This window comes from Lepisosteus oculatus, chromosome 3 (assembly GCF_040954835.1).
Source record: "Lepisosteus oculatus isolate fLepOcu1 chromosome 3, fLepOcu1.hap2, whole genome shotgun sequence".
Classification (NCBI taxonomy): domain Eukaryota; kingdom Metazoa; phylum Chordata; class Actinopteri; order Semionotiformes; family Lepisosteidae; genus Lepisosteus; species Lepisosteus oculatus.
This window is the reverse complement of record NC_090698.1, coordinates 12,988,075-13,010,711: the sequence shown is the minus strand read 5'-3', so window position 1 is coordinate 13,010,711 and position 22,637 is coordinate 12,988,075. Positions and strand designations below refer to the sequence as shown.

Sequence of the window (22,637 nt, the reverse complement as noted above, 5' to 3'; positions counted from 1 at the left end):
CCCCAGTAAAATGCCTTGCCTTACCTTTGCTATTAGGGGAGTTTGCAGCCTTTCAGTTGCTGACCTGAATACAGCCGAGTGATGTTTCTTGTATCTCTCCTCCACTGTGCTCTTCACCTGCCAGCCAACAAGCATGACATTTTTACATATTGGTTTAAAGACCAGAATCTAAACAGACAGTATCACTGCACATGTTGATCCTGTAAATAGTTTTTCAGGTGTGTAGTGTACACCACGAACAATACAGGAAAAAAAGTGAAGCTGTAGGGCAATTCATTTATCACTTAAGTTTTGTATTATATCAATAGTTTTTTTATTTACACTGGTTGTGTAACTTAATATGCTTTTATTTTCCATTTTCCATTTTAGGCCTGTGTGTGAGTTTACAGCCCTGTCTACAAAAGGTATTATTTCTGCTCATCTGACCATTATTAGCATTAAAAACTTTATAGGTTTATTCCATGCTCAAAAGAGAAGAAAGGAAGCACAACATTTCGGCTGTGAAGCTTTCTTCAGGTATAAAGGTGCTTACACGCGAAGAAGGCTCCGCAGCCGAAACGTTGTGTTTCCTTTCTTCTCTTTTCAGCATGGAATAAACCCGTTACCTGTTCTTTTGCAGCCTACGCATGCTGACGCAGCTACCCACCTAAAAAACCTTGTGCTGTATATGAATCTAGGACCACAATTGTATTTCAAGAAGCTGAAAAAAACAATAGATCATTGTGGTATCCAAAACAAAGATGGCATGATCCATCAATATTTTTAACAAGCTGCTTATCCTACTGAGGGTAATGGAGCCAGAGACCATCCCAGATATCCAGGGCTCAAGGAGACACTGAGAGAACACAACAGCAGCACTTCTGTACAGGAGGCAGACACTGGTGTCATATCATATGAATTAAAGGTTACTTATTGTAAAGGAAAAATATCCTATCTGGAAAGGAATTCAAATGTCATTGTGTAAAAACAGATTCACAGAGAATAAGTCCAAGACAGGATGGCTCAAATGACACAGCACTGCTTTGGAAACTTGTCTCAATTGGTCTGAATTCATGTTCCATGAAACCACAGATCACATGATCTAAATCTTATCTCCGGGGACACCTGAAAAAGACCAGTAATCAGAATAACCTGTACACCAGTGGGTTCCAATCCTGGTCATGGCAACCCACACACCTGCTAGTTCTTGTAACCATTATTAAATGGTTAAATACAATTTTTAAAAAATGAAATAAAAACTTGTGACTAGAAGTCACAAATATGCCAATGAAGCAACTTCTTAGATCTATTAAGAATTCTATCTAATCTCAACCACCTTATCTACTGAAAGATGGGATGGAATGAATATCAGGAGATGTGTGGCTCACCAGGACCAGGATTGGAAACCACTGTTGTACACTGTTATAAAACCAGCAGTTGAACCACAATGATTGCTAGGTTTTACTACACAAAATCCATACTATATCGATTTTCACAATACCCAGTAGAATTTAACTGTAAACCATTTGACTGAGGGGGCATGAGCCAAATGAAAGTAAACTAAAGAAAACAATGATAACTGTAATTACAGTAGACTGGTGAATTCAAATATACTAGGTATGAGTAAATCCATCTCTATAACAGTTCAATAATGAATGCCTGTTTTGTAACCTTTTTTTCCACACATGCACTAGCTTTCACTAATGGTTATACAAGCAAGTCTTTGTACAAAACATTTTTCACTTGTTCATAACATTTGATCAACTGTTTTCTATCAAGACTTTATATCTGAGGAAATAATAATTTCGGTATGATATCAGATCCCATTTTTTCAACAAATGATGATTAAACTGGTGATAAGCAATTTCATAATTTTATTTATTAATTTTATGTTACAGTATCTCCTCAACCTGGTGTCCTACCTCTGGTTTAGTTATCAGGCGTCTTACAGCTTCTAGTGACTGCCTTTTCTTTTATCACAGTGTCCACATCTCCATAGTGTCTTTACTTTTCTTTTGTCTCTGTTTCTGAATTAGTGATTTTGGGGTTCACTTGTTCTTTTTGAGGGTTGAACCTTTTTGTCCTAAGGCCCTCTACCTCTTAACCAAACTGGTTAAGCCAAAACCTATTAGACTTAAAAACCCAATAAACATTTTGCAAAGCATCTGATTCTTGGATGTAGATCTTCCTTTTGAAATATGCTTTCAGGTCTGGGAAACATGGGAAAGTTTCCAGTTATCTGGGTGAAATAAAAAGCATACCAAATAGCTCCAGTAAAAGACAAGAAAAGAGACACTGGTAAACATATTTGTAACTGTGAGTTTTCTGAATGGCCTTTTTCTTGCCTGCCTCTAGCTACTGCATGTTTCAAATAATTTGACAGCACAGCTACTTTTTCATATACTGACAATTAAAGAAAAACATTCTCAGTCTAAGCACAATAAAAAAAGATTGATTTGATATGGTTCTGAGATATCTACTGGTTATCAGAGCGTATTAGTTTAACTTTTAGAATACAGTAAAGAGTACTGCAACACTGTACGTAAGGTAAATTTAAGATAGCCCTATCTTTACCTGGTACTCAGCTGGCCCTGGAAGCATGGCTTCATGTTTAGTTACAAAAGCAGGGGTTCGGCATGCTGTTGACCCAAATCCTCCTTTTCTTGTGGTTTCCAGGTATGCCTTTTTAAGGCTTTCTTGTGCAACACCATAGTTAAACAAATTGTAAGCTCCTGGGCCTAATAAGAGAAATGAAAGACAAAATGGGCTGTGTCCTTTAGACTGTTTTGCCACAGTTAATTTCCAACACAGTCACTATATTTCTGATATGTCTTCACTGTTATGATTATGTATTTAAATACCTCTAAATAGAGATGTGTTAAGTCTGATGTGTTTGTTATTGAAAGATCCACAGAGGTTAGTGACAAAGTTATTGTTGTCATAATCTGAAACTATAGTCTCACTATATACTCTGCAGAGAAGAATCAAATTCCAAAAGTTAAAACCAAATTGAAATGTTATAGTGTAAATGGCCTTTACCAGAAAAGATCAATCACAGTGCTGAGGCATGGAACAGGCAAATAATGTAGTGTACTGTAAGTGAAGATTAAACTATATCTCTGAAGTAACTGTCATTGATTACACAAGTATGTTCCTTATCAAAAGGCAAAATGCATACTTTGTTGTATTGGGAAACATTACCTATTCAAATTCACAAAATATTGAAAGATGTTTTTAATTTTAGAGGAAAAGGAAAATGCCTACAAACCAAAATCGATTTCTAATTGATTTGAACGCCTTGTAGTAGTTATGTTCGTATCGTTACGAACAGTAAATGTATTGCTACATTTCACCTAAATCTTATATTCCAAGATAAACCTGTCACAATCCATTTTTTGGTTTTATTCAATGTTGTCAGCAGAGCTTTCCTTAAATATATTAAGTGCTAATCGTGTGCGTGACTGTGCTTAACAATCTGAGGCAGCACAGGTAGTGTAGGCATGTTTGCACTATGAGCATCATGGAGGCTTGACAGCACCAGTGCTCGCTGCTGACCTGGCGTGATCGTCTTCCTGGAGACAGGAGTGAAGCGCACAGCAGTGACGCCAAAGGGGCTCTTCTTCATCCCTGTGATCTTCCTTAACCTCTCCAAGGCTGTACGTGGGTCATCGTAAGCACCAGGAGCTGGAGTCTCCGACTTGACGGGAGCAAATCGCTGGTGAAGCACATGAAGAGCACAGTTTTGGTTTACAACTGAACTGCAGACCTGCTGGAACTGCTTTCAGAACCCTATGTGATGAACACAGATGATTGAAAGAACGGTAATAATCACTTGATGCATTTCTCAATAAGTAAGCTGTTTTTATACCTGCTGTTGACAGAATAGGTAATAAATATGGACCAAGATTCTTCAAATATGCAACAGTTGTTTCTTTCACTCAGTTCAGATATTGTGTGACCTTGCAGTTTTTGTTTCCATTGTGTATTAGCCTACTACATCTTAAAGGGTCATTTTCAGCACCACTAGGTTCCAGTGTAAATTTGAGCACAGTAAATTATTCCAGCAGTAGCCCCAACCTTAATACTGGCACACATGTGACATCTCATGTCTGTCCTCACAAGGCCTAGAGTGCCAGCAAAAAACTGTAAAAATCCAAGTACAAAGCAGAACACTATACATCAGTGCATGTAAGAGCATTATTGTAGATCAGATTACAGTTCAGTAACTTTTTTATGCCCTGGTGATTGTTCCTGGTGATTGTACTACAATATACAACACATCTCAGCATGCAGCTGTCAGCACAAGCCTATATTCTTTCTGTTGTGACAATTTATTTAAGAACAAAAACATATGCAGAATCCTCTACTAAAAAGAAACAAACCTTTGCCATTTTTTCTTAGGTACACATGCCCATAAATTACAATTATGGCACTATAAAATTATTTACACAGGACATTTAATAAACACAATAATGGAATATGCGTAGACAAAAGGAATTCCTTTCACAGAATATGTTGCATTGTGATATTTATCTGAAATGGTTTTGAACTAAACTCGCTTTATAATTTATTGACGCTAGCTGAACAATACAGAGAAAAATGAATTATTTAGGCAAATGGCCAAGGTGTTTCTGAAATAGATAAACTTGCTGTATACCCAAGACAACACGGTTTCTCCTTGAATCATGAAATACTTCCTGTAAATTGTATCAGGCAAAGCAATTCTGTCCTAATATTACCATTGGGACCAAGGAAACTTTGAGCAAAATGCCATTTTAGAATACGGACAGCCATTTTTTTAAAATAAATCATTGGTACTCTGTGAGACACAGCTTTGGGCTCATGTTAAAGATATTCAAGGTTAAAACAATTCTTGGCAGGATTTTCATTTTGTGTAAAACCTAGAGGGAATAGTTTCACAAATCCATTTTCATAACGCATCAAAAGAAAATAAAATTCATTATATATTGCACATTAAAAATCTATCCTACATTACTTAGCTTTTACAGTATTTCACAGTGGTCTATGCTGAATGGCATCGTGCCTTGACTATTTCAATTTATATTTCCTATCAAGTAATCATTTCTTTGATTGTTAGTAAAGCAACTCAGATTGATAAATAATCTGCAGTAGGAAAATCATTAGAAAAAAGCTTTTTTCCAGAGTTAGAGGAAGTAATTTCAAAAAGTTTTCTATGTTCTACTGATAAATACACTACAAAATAAAATCCTGTATGATAAAACCTGCCTTTATATAGTGCTCTTCATTCCAAAGCATTGTAGGGAAGCTCATAGATCACTGCTCTAAACAGCTTGTGGTTACAGTTAAAGAGACTTAGGGTTGCTTCCTCACAGTTGAGCTGATGGACAATGATATTCCTGCAGAGGTTCACTGTATTTCTCCATTGAAATATGCAGACACCACAGTGGCTCATAAAAGTGCACTTCACCTGATGCATAAGGTGAGCAATGTACTTGAGCAATATGTTGAAAAATGCCTTAGCTAGAGGTCTCCTCAACACCTGCCCCTGCTAGCCCAGGAAGAAGAAGGAAGACTTAACTAGAGAAAATCCATGCAGTTATGAGAAGAATAATAAACTCCTTGTGAGCACATTCAGTTTTATGTCATACAGCCACAGTCGGTGTCAAAATCCAGTACCACCTGCAGTATCCCATGCTGTGGTAATAATACGCTGAGATTTTCTTCCAGTCTCCAAACTTGCACACTGCTATCTCATTGGCAGAGCACTCAGAACTCTTATATGACACACAGATTTTTTTGTCAGCAAGAGATTAAAATCTTTTGACTTTTAAAACAGTATAAGATGCACATTTATAATTAGTAGTCACTGAATTACGTTTTGTGCATATAGTGTTCTATTACTTTTTTCGTGAGTTGTGAGTTCAGTGTGGCAACCTGCCTTTCCTGCTCCGTGTGGCAGTCTGAAATGTCAGATCTCCAAGTCTCTCAGATATATTTATTATTATTCCTGAAATATCAGGTAAACTCAGGCAGTTCTTGTGTTCCATTCCAGCTGAGCTGTCATTCACTATTATGCAATAATGTGCATAATCCAATCTAATTGATTTTATATGAAAAATATTTACAGAAAAAGATCTACGCGAAAAAAATGAAGTACAGCTGAAAGGTGATGAGAAAGGTTTGGAATCTCTCAAGCTCAAGACAGCAAGCTCTGGTGTGTAAATCCTTCAGATGACCTTTCACTCCCCAGACACCTTTCACAGATCATTCCTGTTAGGTTTTGCCAGCATGTGAATTAAGACCCCAAACAATTTGATCCCAGTACTGATCAGAACTGATTTTCTGTGCATTTTTCCTGATGTAATCATGGGAATACTAACAAAGTTCGATGTAAAGAATGCTCACAATTGGTAAACAACAAATTTTCCCTAAAAATTAGATTTTTTGATAGCTATAGAAAAATGCAGTAACTATCATTTTCTAGAAAATTGTTCAGAAAATGAAAACCTAGTCATTCAGTGTCTTAATTTTAACAACATTAATGGACAATCTATTTGGTCTAACCAGGACTGTGCTTTGGTCAAAGAGGCACTTGGACCCACCCAGGAACTGGATCTCCTGGTTATATGAATATGATCTATGGATGTTGAACATTGTAGTGTAAGAGAGAAAATAAGACTGACATTTTGATTGTGCACTGTGAGGGACCATAAAAACCATTCTTCCAATAGGTCCATTTTTATTGTAGGACCTTTGACGGTGAGAAGGAATATTATACCATTGTATAATAAAGTGAGAGGGCAAGATAAAAGAATGTCACAGGAAAGGGAAGACTCGGCTTTCTCAGGAATTCTGCCTGAAATTACAGCTAGTCAGCTTGCCCCGCTTCGAGAGAAATGACAAGAGCTAAGACAACGGATCTTTGGAAGACCTTTTTTGCACTTACTGCTGCAATATTACTTTCCTTTTTGGTGTTTGAGCACCTTTGCAAACATGAAACGTAATGGTTTCTGCAAACGAATTTACACATTGAAGACCACAATTCCCCTTCTGCTTGAGACATTCAGGTCACTTAAATAAATATCTTATATTTACAGTATAAGAGTGTTTAAGAATGTGTTTTAATTTTTATAATTGACTTGGTTTTACCAAAAGGATCTTTTTGTTTGGTTTTGTCTTTTAGCTATGTCCATTTACTTATTGATAGTTCTTCTACAAAGAAAACTAATGGAAGTGACAATGTGGAACAGGTACAATAACATAGATATTCACTTCCTTTGGTTCTCCTGAGCTCCATTTCTGCTATTTTGCACTGGTTATGTCAAAGGAAAATGGTATCTGGCCAGGAGTTTCAGGTTCAGGAGTTCATCTTAACCAAGGTGTCCATGACAAGGTGGTAAATGGTCACCCACCATTTGATTAATAGATTATCACTCCAGTAGGACATCATACTGGTTGGCTACCATAGTATACCGTTAACCCACCGTTGTATTTTTAATACAAAGCTTTGGCAGTCCCATTCTTGTAATTGTAACACAAATTCTCATTTTGAAACAAGGCTACAGAAGAACACACGTGCTGAATAGAAGATCAGATTTCACCTCAGGACAGCCTCTGTCTTACCCGTGCCTGGGACAAGAATGGTGGGTTCTGAGCTGGAACACCATTGTGAGAAGTGCTTGACGTGTCAAACTGGCTTTTAATTTCATATTTGCCGGGACCAGGTACACCCTAGACCAGAAAAGAACAGACCAAAACTGAAAACACAAATAATAACAACAAGCATAAGGACATTTTTTAATTTTTCAAAAAAAGCACAAGTGCACAGAAATGAAAGGTTCTTTTTGTAATTGAAGGCATCTTAACCAGTACAGATTGTAAAGATAAATGACTGAACTATGGAAATGAAGCTCCATTCAAGGCTGAGACAAATCCAGCAGCAGAACAGAGGTCACAGAACATTGAGCAGGTGCCATCAGCCATCTTACAGTGTCACCTTGCTCTTAGACATCCACATCCAAATAAGCGAGTAATTATGTTATAGATAGTGGCATCTGTGTGTCGACCTTTGACCTAAGGTGGTAAGCTGCACACAAACCTCGCAATGCAGGAAGATGCATGGGCAATTAGAGACTAGGAAACAAACAGGGTCATTGGGTAGTTACTGAACTGTCTCGGCTCATGAAGCAATGTCATTCATGGCACTTCTTTATTGTCACAAGGCATCATTAATCAAAGTGCAAACATAGTTTGCGAGTTTAGAACTGATAAAAACAAGGTAATGCTTATATGTCTTTGCAACATAATTAATATTGCAGGTGATATACAGTAACTCATATGTGAAGAAGACTTAACATGAAATCTGTTGAAAGCTGTTTTGTCCTTCTATTTTGCGGCACAAAATTAACCTTTGCTGATTCATTAATTGTTATTACTACTAATACAAAAGGGAAAAATACGAATAGGGAGAAAAGGTAAAAGAAATCTCTGTTTTATGAAATCCAATTTACATGTATTCTCCTAAAGATACAGCTAGGTCTACATATGAACAAGATCGGGAACCACAAAGTTATACAAAAATATAAAGAAAGTTATAAAGAAGTCAAGAGTTGCAGCAGAACTTTCAAAATGGAATCAAATTAATGAAAACCTTTTAAAATGTGACACATATTTTCACAGAATCTCAGAGGACCTTATCACAGTTACCTCTAGCACAGGAAAATAAATCTAGTTTAAATAGCATTTTTTCTAATGTGTTGAGTCACAATTATAAAAAATACTTAAATTAGCCTACCATGCAGATTAATTTGCACTGTCGGGTTTACTTGTGTCTTTGGTCTTCAACCAGAAGATAATGGTTCTAAATTAAGATAAAATGCCAATTAACTATCTCAAGAATTTAGTAATTTTACACTATTTTATTTTATATAACCATTGAATTATAGATAATAGCCTAAACAAATAGCATGGTACTAAACAGAGAAGTCCAACATATTTTGGGGGTTTGTGTCTGTTGAGTCTTTAGGAGACTCTGAATTATGTTGTAACTGTAAATTCAGTAGACTCTTAATATATAGTATAAGTCTCAATAACTGCAAATACAGTTTATTTAAAGATCTTAATCAGCCACTAACTGCAAAGTATCTGCAAAAATTGCAGGAATCCACTTTGTGAGATGCCCATCCATGTTGTAAGTAAACATATGCTAGTAATAGCATTTACAGTAACTGTTTTCTGTGGTCAAGACAGCTTTGTCCACAATTACAAATATACGGTAGATCCAAGATACCCAGTACTTGATTAAACACTTTCAAAGAGAATAACTGGAAGGAGACAATAATATGCTTATAAATAACTCGCATTGAGAAACCTTGCATACTAACAAAGAAAGGAAAGATATGTAGTGTGTAGTAATCATAAAAGTAAATTGCAATTAAAGAAAAGTTACAGATATAAACTACACCACAAAAGACAGAGAACTTTTGATTTCAACAGGGCCATGTGCTCTTTTTTGTATTGTAAAATATAAACATCAAGCGCACAACCAAAAAAAAACTACAGAAATAACAGCCTTAACTACTTACAAAAACATTTTCATTCCACTACCATTTTTCCTACAGTAGCTTACTAAGCTTTTCTCCCTCTTCCAGCAGCACATTAGAATTGGTGGCATGTGTTTGTGTGTCCCTATTGTTAAAGATGGAAGGTAGCTGCAGTGCTGCACAGAGGTTAGGGTGCTGAGAGAGCCCCTGTAATACTACGTGTTGTGGGTGCTCTGTGTGAGGTCTGTGTGTCCTATGTAGGACAATTGGAGGCGTCCTCCAGGTAGGGGCCCAGAGGGCAATGTAGGCAATAATGACCCATCTGTTCACAAGCTGCAGCCACCACTTTCTAATGAAGACAGATGTGGGCTGCCCTACTCCTTCTGCCTGCAGGGTGCTAATGAAAGCACCTAATGGTCAGAGCCTGCCATTTTTGACTGAATGATGACCAAAAGGGATGCACCTGAAAAAACTAGTTGGTAATGTTATGCAGTCATTAGTCTTTATCCCTGCTGCATTGATTCTCCAGCACTCTAGCAAAACAACTGCTGCTCTGAAACAATGTTAGCTCCAGCTCCCTGTCACTTGGAATAACCTTGCCCCAGCAGCCTGTCAGAAACACAGCCTGATCCCCAGAACCCTGGATCCCACATGCAAACATGCTCCTTTTACTTCATCAGCAGAATTTGTCAGATTTGGAAAATAAAAGAGTAAAATCAAACAGGAAAGCCAGGTTTCAAGGCAGTCACATGGTTATTAAGCAGAAGGGTGACACAAAAAGGTACTTTCCACATCAATCCATTGTTGCCCAGTCAGTAGCACCATCTGGACAAACAGCTCCTGTTCAAATATTGCTTACAAATGACAAGTACAACTTAAAAAGTATGTCCCGTTGTTGCAGAGCTTTGACTTTATTGCATTTATCCAAAAGCTTTTGTGTTCAATGGATCAAAAACTAATTGAAGTAAATTGCCATGCTAACCTAAAGGCATACAGTAAAATGTAGGGTTTTTGGGGATTTATTGTATAATATACGAAATATTATATCTCAGAAAAGAAGGATTAATATTTTCAGACCCTAGCAGTTAAAAATAAGTGCAAACGCAAATGTCCTGCCCAATGTTAACCAGAATTGAAAGATTGGTACGGTATATTCCTATTATACATTGGTAAATTATTTTCAGATGAAGTACCCAAAACACACACTCATTATATTTTTTTTAATTGCTGGTAATTTGAAGTAAGTAAATTAACACAACAAAAGTCAAAACCTTAGATATCACAGGTTACCTAACGGTATTTTATCACAAGTTCCTGTAAAACATCCAATTAGGAAAACACATTTTTGAATGTATAATATTTATAAAACAAAAATGTTAATACCTTATGGTGTTATTAAACAAAAGTTCAGGAGGAGCTCAAATTCTAATCCCAAAATCTAATTTTCTGGTCTGGTTGGTTGCCCAAATCTCTGAATGTGTCTTTTCTACACCCCTCTCTTCACCCCCACTGCACCCTAGCAGCTGCCTCCCTTGCTCATTCCTTGTAAATGACGGGCAAGCACTGTCATTTCCTCAGCTTTGTGAGTTAACAGCAAAGTATTAAATACACTATCCCTTTATATTCATTGGCTCATTTTGAAAAAAATTACTAAATGTCCAAAGAGGCAAAATAATAATTTTAAGATGCATTGCTTCAGTCCAAAACTAAGAACATTTGTTATGGCAAATGTTGCCTACAATATGAACAGTACTGCATTTTGGATGTTTAACATTGTCAGGCTCTATGGCATGTTTAATATTACATTTCTATGCATCAGAAATTTACTAATTTAATTTTTATTATTTCTTTTTTATTTATTTTACCCTCTATTTTCTCTCCTCTGTATGAGAATATTAATTATTGTAACAGAAAAAGTCCACAAAGATAGTGTGTTTTTGTTATTTGAGTCAGAACTCTCTGTGTGTGGACTCAAATGTGCAATTTGGATACTGGCAAACACAGAGACCTGGGAAACAGCCTCAATTTATCTTGAGCAAAAACAGAGCAACTGTCTTCCATTTGCTGATATCAGAAGCCATTAGTGCTTTAGGGGAACTCTCACAAGCCTGTCTCCCAGGGAAGGCAGGCCTTCTTCCAAGAGGGAGTGAAATGGCTGATACAGTAGGTTATGCCAGGAAGAAAAAGAAATGCAAATTACATGGATTTTTAAGTTGAAGCTTCTACAAATATAATCAGCTGTCACTTGAAAAAGCATTTAAGGCAGAATCTCAGAATTTACTGCACAAAGTCTGTCAAGGCAAGGTGTACAGAGTAGCTATGGGTTGTAGGTTATGTTAGACTTGACTTTTAGATAAAAAACACAACCAGGCAAACATCGGGAGTACACAGACAGTTTGGATGATTTAATACACACAATGTGTAGAACCCTAAATGTGCACAGACGTAAGTCCCAAACCTCTGTAGGACTAAAGGAAGCTATGTAGGATTGCTCTGGTTGAGGTCCCATGATTTTTTGGTGACTTTCTTATTGTACTAAAATCAAAATTTATTGAAGAGGTTCATAGTCTTCACCATTGGCCTGTTGAGATAAAAGCTTAGTTCCTTACTGGAAAAGCCTTTAATAGACAGTTAAACCATCTCAAAATGGTGGTGACAGTAAAGAGAAGAAACAATTTATACTATATTGAGGCACTTCATAAAAGTTACAGAATATGTTTCTTTTTCGTTACAAATAGGATATAGCAAGAGGTAGGTCAGATCCTTTCATTTATAGAAGAGAGATCTCAAAGTATCCAATTATTAATCTTCTTTCCCTCCTCTCACAATACAATTGTCATGGTACTTTCCAACTTGTCGTCTCTGCTTCAGGCAAATATACAGTACCATCTTCAGTCTGCAGCAAAGACCACACTACTGACTCTTTCACAGCCTAACAGGAGTTTCATCAATCATTTGTTGGTATACGACACAAAATCTTTTGCAAAACATATTCTGAATATTGTACTTATATTAAATTAGCTTCTAGAATATCTGGGAAACCAGACAAGACAAAGAGATAACAAGAGAAACATTATTTGGATTAAACCAATTCTGACATTCTCTGTTTACCCATATATTGATAGAAATGTATATAATTCCCCCAGAGACAAGATGGAGTGTAATTTGATTCATACCGAACAGCTATTACATAATTTTATTCCAGAAAGTGAACTTTTTATTGTAATACTCTGTAGTCCCTAAAGTAAACAGCTGAAACACAGTATGATACCAGCCAGACTCTAGCTTCCATTTGGGTTAAAATCATTAAGAAACTATGAGGAACAAAGCAAAAAGTGGCAATGGTTTAGTGGCAGTTTACCTTACCACAAATACTGGACAGAAAAGTAAGGTAAACTAATGTCCCCTGAGCCAAGCATTCAGAGCTACTCAGCTTCATGTTTAAGTTTTTTTCATTATCTATGGGAAGAAAAAAATATGGATCCTCACTTGCTTTGGAATATGAATAGAAGAGAACTCCTCCACCATATTTTCACCACAATTATAATAAAAATAGTAATTATCCATAAAACACAGGTTAATTATACATACTGTGTTCATCCTTTTGATATGTTGATATTCAGCCTTTTATTGTGCACTGTTAAGGCATTCAAAAGTATTTTTACTTTTGTACAGTATTTTAAATAATGGATGGAATAATTTTCACAAAAAAAAATTGTTGGAAGTTTCTTCAATTTTGCACTCCAGATCCGAAGAATTCTCAAGAATCACATTTTTCAACTACTTTTAATCAGAGACAGAATCACATACAAAACAAGTACAACGTGTTACTCTACATAACAACAGGAAAATCATGCTTTTCACTTCACAAAACTCCTACCAGAGGAGCAGCAACAGAGCACAATTCCCTCTCTATCTTTCTTTTGTGATGACACTTTTGTTTCTATAGGGTTCAGCACCCTGGTTTCGTCCTTGCTTATGAGGTGGCTCGCCTACTGTATTCAAACAAATGAATCTTTGCTGGAGAGATTTTAAATTTGAGACCGAACTTCAAGATGTACTATAAAAGACTTACGTTTGATTCTTAAGCTTTGGCGCCATCTATTGAGTATGTGTTTCTCTTCTTTAGCATGTCTTTCTGATATCATGTCACCCTGGATTGCCCAAAATTACTGGACACCAACAAGGACCAAGGCCCATAGTGGCCTATGATTCTGAGGTCTTGAGTGCTGCTTCCATTAGAAGTGCCTTATTTAAAAAATTCCCAACATAAGTCAGCTCCAGATTCTATTTTGATCAAGGAAATGCAGCACAGTAGTGACAATTTCACCTTCTTTGAATAAAATGTTTTTTAAGCATGTGCTGTTAAGAATTTTTAACCTTAATCATATAGTATGATACATTTAGTTTTAGGTAGAGTGACAGTGGAGCTTGCATTTAAAATGGACTGTTCACTAGGACCGATGGTATTTTTCCAACTGTATCCAATGAAATAAGGTACAATATTCATTAAATGTTTGCTAAAGGGTTTCAAAAGTCACTGAAAAGGGAAAGTTGAGCAAATTGATCACTGAAATGTAGTATTATAAAAACGTAGTCTCTTATAATAGATTCATAATAGTCTAGTATCCACAATCCTGAAAGTAAGTTAATACTGCTAAGTACTTCAGGGTCGATAATGAAACTAGGACACAAGCACAGGATATAAACTTAAGCCACTTAGTCAAGGTTCTGATGATTCTCTGAAATCTTTCAAAAAATAACTAGATAAACTATATCAGATCAATATGCCACTAGCATCCATACAAGTAAATGATTACTGCAAATAGACCTAATGGCCTTGTAGATGTGACATATGCTTACCAGCCTGGCAGCAAGTAAAGTTAAAAAATGTTATAAGAAATCTAGCACTTAAATGATGCCATCAGTCTGTCTTTACTATAATAATAAAATATACGCCATTGTTTTTTTTCCTGAGTATTGTGAACTCATCAGACTGATTCTGAGAACATGAGAACTAAAGAAAGGCTTTTGTGCCTCCCTTTTTTAACTAATGAGTTCACATACTGTACTTCTGCACACCCATCCATATGAGTTATATCCAGGTTATTCAAGGAGAAATAATGGATTTCTGACTGGGTGGCTAGGATAAAGAACCAGTGAATCATTCAATGAGGAAAATGATTTTCTCTTCCTAAACAAAATTTTAAATTGTGCAAACCTTTTTAAGAGGCAGCTCTTGTTTGTAATGGCTCATCTGTGCCTTTTATGCTAACAAGCAAACTGTACATCCTTTTTCCAAGTTTGGCTGAACAGCCTTTACCTTCTTCTCCTCTTGCAGCGCCACCACTTCGTGATACCGTGGGATAAAGAGCTCCTGCTTCTGCTCTTCCTTCCTGATATTGACGTGCTCATAATGTAGTGCACTCTCTCTGTGAGATTCAGAGGGAGATTTATGTTTCATTGACTTAAACGGCAGGAGGAAGATCATCTCTTAAGTCAATCAATTTGAAATGCTTATCACAGTGTTATGTATCTGCTGTGGGAGGCAAATGATTCAAGTTTTTTTTCTTTTTCCACCCATCTTAATTGTGCTGAGTGCAGGTGAGGCTCAAACTTGCTATAAAGATACTGATGATGCTAAGAAGTTCAATAAAAAAGTCTAGACGGAGTGTGAATTTACAGTTGTGCACTAATAAATGGATAATTACTAGGGATACATTTCATAACCATTAAATCATAAATTAAAGGATGGATTATATGATTTAAATAAAAATAAAACTACTATGACCCCAGGAAAAAAAATTAATTATTTTATGTTCAGTCTTTGGAAATATATTTAAGGTTTGCAAATGATTCAAGCATTGCCAATGAAAAAGTAAGCACTGCGAATCATTTATTCAGATTTAAAAGAAAGTCTAATGTGTCACAAAGTGTGTTAGTTAGCGAATGCAGACTGAAGCCTCTGTCTTTAAAAAAAATCTCTTTTATCTGATTTAACTTCTGATTCATTGTACCATGTGTGGTTTTGAGTTTAATTCTCCCTGTCAGAAGTAAAAAAAGTAAAGATATGCTATGGGTGTACTATACAGTACATACAGTACGTATCTGATTACAGTATTTGTTTCAGTTTCACCAGAGCAGAGCTAGTGATTCTGGAGTCACTTCACACATACTGTATTGTGGTTTACAGCATCCAAATCATAACTTGCCTGTAAATGGAAAGCATTTGCTGCTTTAACCACCAGAGGTTGCTGTTTCATACCCCAAAATATTAGAAGTCCATTTTTAAAGGCCATTATCCTATTGGCAATAAGAAATGTGCTTGGCTGCATTAGTATATACTGTATGTGTCTGCAAATAAAAGGGTCCAAGAGAAAAATTATCACTATATGTAAAACAGATAAATATATAAATAATACATAAACCAGAGCAATCCCTTTGATTGTTGTAGCAATTGAAAAATTAGACTTGCACAGCAAACTATAATAGATGAGTGTGATATTTAAAACTGTTCATGACACTGAGAAACACTATTTCATCCTCACTGTAGTTCTGAAAGTACTTTCTGTAATCTCCCGAGCATCAGTAACCCTGTGATCCCTGTGATCTTTCTATTGGGAATGGTAAATTTCTTATTGTGGTTCGGTTATTATAAAATGGTCAAATATCGGGATGTATACCTATATTTAATTACCTCTTTCTTTAAATATTTTTCAGCATATTTTAACTATCACTTGCTAGACTAAATTAGTATTCAGTAATACCAGAAAAGGATTGATTTATAAAAATATTTTTGATATTCATTTATAAAAACAAACTATTTTATTTGCTACAAATACAGGGTCATCAAACCATTAAGCAATTCAGTACATGAAGACATCGGTACCAATCAAACTGTAACATCATTATTACCAGTTTTGAGTAAAGCTGTTTTTATTTTTTTAAATAGCAGAGACTAGATCACCAAATGCACACATCACAGGGCAATGGGGGCCGTTACTCACTCCAATAGGTCGTACTCCCCTGGTCCTGGCCCCTCTTTCACTTTCAGCTCACAGCGTGCTGCAGTCTGGTTTCCAAAATGCACTCCTTTGTACTTCTGAGTTGCATAGGATTCAATCTGAAACAACACAGAGCATAGATTTCATTACTGATAACCTAATAATTACAATGAACTGTAAAGATTCTTAAAGCTAATTTTAAGTGCTTTGTACAGTATTGAGGGAAACAGCATACATTTTCACTCTTCTCATTAGCAATGAAGAATATAATGAATATTACATTTGGACTCAACAGTTTGAACAGCAGTCTATATCAGAGATCTGCAGCTCTGGCCTTGAAGGCACTCCTACAAATGTATTGTATTATACTGCGGTAAAAGGAGCATGAACTACAGTATAAGAAAGCACAGTAAAATTGAGGTAAAGCATGATCAAACACAGAGAGGCACAGTAAAGCATGCAAACCTTAGGAAGCCAAAGTAAACACATTATTGAAATGAGGGAAAACACACGGAGCAAATTTTGCTTTGAAAACAAAGAAGCAATTGTGCTATGACGCAACAAGTAAGATAATGTTATTTTCTTGTCTGCACTGCAGTTATGGTCTTTTCTCAGTGACCTATATAGTATGGAGGAGTTAATTGCTTCTATTGGAACAAGTAGCACCAAACCTACTTTAGCTACTTTATACAGTACATTTCTCTGGTCTCTGCTCATTTTTATGACAATTGCCGCTTGATGGACACATACTACAGATTCCCTACCATCAGTTTTAAAGACATTACACACAATGTGCCCATCAGAAAAAAATACCCTTTATATTTTTAATAAGGGGAATACAATAGGAGATTGTATTGTTAGATGAGGGACCCAGCCCTACAGTACATATTTTGTGAATATGTTTTTACTCTTTAATGATTCTACTTCAACAAAGGTAGGGGCTGGTCTCAAGAGGTCAAGGATGGGAAGACTGTTGTTACCATTCATAGTCACCGTCATTACTGTATATGCTGTACATTGCACTTTAAAGCAATCCCAGATTTGCTGTTCCAAAATTGTATGACTTACCTGCCGTGTGCAAAAAATGCTTATTTTCACCAATGTCTACGAAGACACTTCCACATAATTTTCTCAATTGTGATATTTTATTTAACAACACTATGCAAACGAGGATGGTCATTGTAAAAATGATCATGGCTATAAGAGCTGTGGTGTTATATTCCAGTAAATCCACCTTTCACAGGGAGAAATCTTTTGTTAAAGACATTCTAAACATACAGTAATTGGCAATCATTGAATACGAAGAAATACTGCATCCAACATGGATGATTTAATTCTTACAAGCTGAACTGCAAAGAATGGATGAAGCTGACTGCTACATTTTAAACATTTGGTTTCTTTGATTCGGTTCAGAAACACTTCATTTGCCACTACTAAGTTGCTATATTTACATTTTAACATGTAACAAAACCATACCAACATTTTAACAGCAACATGCTGTTAATATTATTAAAATCTCTCAAATAAGCTACAAAAAAAAAATAAACATACAGGAGTGCATTACCCTGGTGGTTTTACTATAAACATTTTTAAAACAATATAATTGACTGTTTAATAGAATTAACTGATATTCATATTTATTAAATTTTGTCACCTGCTGAAAGTGTCCTTCCTGCTTGTACACATTACCTCAAATATAAAAGAAAAACATATCAATATTATTTTACAGAGTATAATTTCTTCAGAAATTGTATTTGTTCATGTCATTGTATAATCGTACAATCATGACATGTTAGATGTGATCAATTTTAGGACAACTTTTTTGGCTTCTTATATGTCATTGCACTGATAGTGAGTCTTACAGACAGGGACATTTGAAAGCAGAGTACTTCATCATGGTTAGGACAGGAATAATTTGTCCCAATAGTTTTATCACTGTATATACTAATTATTACAGTATATCAGTAAATCTTAGAAATGGAATGTATCTTTTTTTCCTAATGTTAATAATTTATTATGTGAAATCCACCAAGGTTAAAATGAATATTTCTTCAGTGGGAGAGAAAGATAAAATTTAACACAGAGAATCTAGCTACTTTAAATTCAATTTGAGTCTTATAGCCTTCCTGCTGGCAATTCCAATAAGACTAAACTTGTTTTTATACTTTATATTAGTCTATTAAACTTGATCAGTGCCACTGAAATAGAAAATGAATACCACTTGGTGAAGAAGTCAGAAGAACAATAACTACACAGTTGTCAGAGTGAAAAGTTGATTCTGACATCTACAGGACTTCCTACTGAGCTAAGTACAAGTAATATCTTGAGATCTCTTTGCATAGTAACCCTTAAGAAACATGGAAATGTCACAGTCTGAAAAAAGGATACACTTACAATATTTATTCATTCACAGGATATGTGCATTTTAAGTTCCAAGTTTATTGCTAGAGAATCCTACCAATATACTTAATTCAACCAGAAACATCTATCACAGAATTTGAATGAGCTTGTTAAATGCAACAGATGTATCAAGGATAGAAAAGTATTGAATCATTGTCTTCTTTTATTGTAAATGTTTCAAAGGTTCTGTTTGTGATGGCTGACATTTTAAAATCACTGTTCCAAAATAATGCAATTAGACACGAACTTAACTTACTGACCCAAGCATCTTTAAGCTGAATCTTACATCTATCACAGGATTAAAAGCCCTTAAAAGACAGCTGAAAATAAATAAAGAAATAAATAAATTGATGCACTCTTGATAACCCTAAATCACTAAGCTCTTTATGCCTCAACTCAAAGTGTTGACACAACCTACTTCAAGGTCACTGTTGACTTGGTTAGTCATTAGAAAATAAAATATGGTTTAATTGAAGCAAAGTCAGCATGGTGCTGCATTATTTTAAGTGAATATTGTAATATAACTTGAAGAAGAATTACTAATAGTTCCTTATGTTGACATCAAAATGGATGAACAAGGTGCTTTGCAACTTTTTAAAACGATGCTCCCATAATTAAGTATGGAAATAGATTCTGCAAAGAATTAAGGGTCCCAGTGGTGCATTAATTTAGCCGCTAATGGACTGCTCGCCGGTCCCATCACACACAGGTAGTTCACTTTGTAAGGGCCATGGTTGCCAATATGTCAATGTCAGTGGCGTGGCTGGTATAAAAGCCAGGCAAGCTTCTTTATGTTTTACAGCTCCCTGAGCTTAAAGAAAGAGAGTCAAGATGCTCTGAATGCATGCTAAGCATACATAATGCCACATTCCATCCAGAGAGCATCGCATCATTAACAGCTGTGTTATTTTCACGGGTGAAAAGGAATACATGTTGGTACAGTTTTAATTTTGGCAGAATTGCAGAATGGGCAGTAAGAGCATTTAATATACAGTATATATTCTGTTACTTCAAACTCTGAAAACACATGACAATCTTGTGTAACAGTTTTAATGGTCTTAATGCTTAAAATGGCATTTACAGCCTTCCATTTAAAGGTAAGCAGGGGAGGAAATAATGGGAGAAGGCTAAATTATTGCTTTTTAGTGAAAATGTCTACTGTTGGGAAAGAAACAACTAGCGTATCTGTTTACTTGTAATTATTGATTTGAGGACTTACTGAAAATCTTTCCTTGAGGAGAATATGCTTTTACTTTCTACATACAGTAATTTTGCAGCAAAAAAGTCCTTGTGGCATGATTTTTAAATCATATGTTTATGTTAGGATGCAAACTGATAAGCGAGGAGAAAATTAATTTATTCAGTTATTTATTTAAACTCAGTCCTTGAAGAGTGACGATTACTTTTATAACTGTATCTACAGTTTATGGATTTCACTGCAGCAAATGTTAGTAGAATCTGCCTCCAATTAAAAATTTAGTTGCTTCATTTGACAATTCAGAATTCCAGGATTTTCTTAAATGAGACAACAATCTTGTCTTCTTCTTCTTCTTCTTTTTCACAGCCTTAGTCCCAGACTGTCCTGGGGTCAGTTGCTTTGGTTGCTCTTCTCCATTTGTCTCTGTCGAGCACATCTTCCTCACTCACTTCACATACCTCCATATCTTTTCTCAAACAATCTATCCATCTCTTTCTAGGCCTGCCTCTTCCTCTGTTACCTTCCACCTCAAATTCCATTACCCTCTTTGTTACTTCCTCAACGTCCCTCCTCATGATATGTCCATACCACCGTAACCTCGCCTCTCGCATCTTCTCAACCACATCCACCACCCTACATCGTCTACGGATTTCTTCATTTCTGATCTTATCCTTCATTGAAATCTGCAGAATCCATCTCAACATCCTCATTTCAGTTCTTCTCATCAAGTTCTCTTCCATCTTTCCAACTGCCAAGCATTCAGCTCCATAGAGTAGTACAGGTCTAATCACAGTCTTGTACATTTTGCACTTTAACTTTCTGGGAATTTTCCTGTCACAGATTATTCCAGTTATTTCTCTCCACTTGTTCCATCCAGCTTTCACTCTTTGTTTTACTGCCTCCAGTGTTTCTCCTCCCTTTACCAGTTTTGATCCAATTGACAACAATCTTGTAAAGACAAAAAATAAATTAAAAAAAATCTTTAAGCAGATCTAATAAATCTATACAAAATAATAAATCTGCATGTACATTTTTTTAACTCAGTTGCTTAAAAGCTGTTCCTGAAAGTGTGCTGACAAAAAAGTGAACACTGTTCAAAAGAGTGAACAAATGTCCCCAAACTCTATTTCGGTTTGCAAAATAACACGTTACCAGAGTGAAACACCCTAAGATACTTGGTATAATATTTACCACAAAGCCCAAAATCAAAATCTACCCCAAAAAACGATAGTGTCAGTAAATGGGAATCTCTCTTTCTCAGTGTTTAAACAGCGCCTTACAAAATACTATCAACATCAATGTGACCCTGAGTGCATGTTCATCTACAGTACCTTACAGTCCAACTAATACTGAATATCACTGAAAGTGTAATTACTGTGTTAAAAACAGTAATGTCAATAAGGAAATTCCCACACAAAAAAACACAAACATATAACAAAAAGCAATACATTCAGGAACAGGTAGTGTTCATTTAGAAATATGTAACCAATGCACATGCATAAAGTGAAACAATGAAATATTGTAAATCTCCTGCAGTTACAGGTATGTCCCCACAACCAGTGTTTATTGCTCCCAGCAGAGAAATCTGATCATGAGATCACAAACCTTTCACCTCCATGCAGAGAAAAACTGCTCAATGGGGTTAAAGAAGGGGGAAGAGGGGTTGGAGGAATTCCATAGCCATGGTGAAATGGCAAACCATTCCCTGACGTTCTCCCACACCACAGGTCAGACTTCACCAGCTCTCTCTCTTCAACAGGTATATGACCATTGTGCAAAACATCTATAACAGATTACCTGTGTTGGGTGCCTGGTGGGGGGATGTGGGCAGTGACATCATCATCTGATATGGCAGTGCACATGGTTGATATTTGCTTTCCTCCTCCTTTTACCCATCCCTTGGCCCCTGCTCTACCACAACACATTCAGAGCCCCTCATCCTCTTCAAACTACGTGTTCCCGTTCCGTCTTTCAGCAGCACTAACTCACTGCTAACCTAATACATATGTGCTTAAGTATTGATTGGTCGTTTTGGCAGTTAGGATTTATACCTCTGTGGTAAGATTGAACACACATGAGATTGGTTGCTTTCAACTGTGAATTAATTAATTCATTTTGTTTCACAAGTCTTTCTCAATTGGTTTGTGTGTCAGCTGCAGAGATTTTATTTATTGGTTTGCACAAATGTGCTTGATTTTGAGTGAACACAATCACAAATAATACAGCGTTTTGCAAATCATATTGCTGTTGTGGGGTTTGCATTAACAGCTTTGAAAATATACATAATGTTTCAGGAATTTCACTCACATTTCGAATGAGAACAACTGGTGCTCTAAGTTACCCACAGGTAAAAAAACAGTCAACAAAATAGTGTTTAAAATTAGCTGGGGTGATAATGTAGTATTCAATGGTAAATCCTTCATGAGGTGTAGTAAAGCACCCTGAAATCATAGTAAAAGCATGGTGGAAAATAATCATGCAGGCTAAAACAAAATGAAAACAGTGGGAAAATATGAAAAAAAGCTAATGTAA

At 35.9% G+C, this 22,637-nt stretch overlaps 1 protein-coding gene across 3 annotated transcripts in view; it reads right to left on the bottom strand.

Annotated features, from left to right (window-relative positions):
• stpg2 (sperm-tail PG-rich repeat containing 2) overlaps positions 1–22,637 on the bottom strand; it is a 78,186-nt gene that overhangs the window by 46,159 nt on the left and 9,390 nt on the right. Inside the window, exons 5-11 of one of the 3 annotated variants that reach the window (XM_069186889.1) lie at positions 18,162–18,196; positions 16,511–16,626; positions 14,827–14,935; positions 7,585–7,692; positions 3,535–3,694; positions 2,554–2,717; positions 25–117 (exon numbers count right to left, since the gene is read on the bottom strand). In XM_069186889.1, the coding sequence (XP_069042990.1) occupies positions 25–117; positions 2,554–2,717; positions 3,535–3,694; positions 7,585–7,692; positions 14,827–14,935; positions 16,511–16,626; positions 18,162–18,196 (785 nt within the window). The remainder of the gene's footprint in view (positions 1–24; positions 118–2,553; positions 2,718–3,534; positions 3,695–7,584; positions 7,693–14,826; positions 14,936–16,510; positions 16,627–18,161; positions 18,197–22,637) is intronic. The other 2 variants (XM_069186890.1, XM_006627311.3) reach the window with 2 other exon arrangements.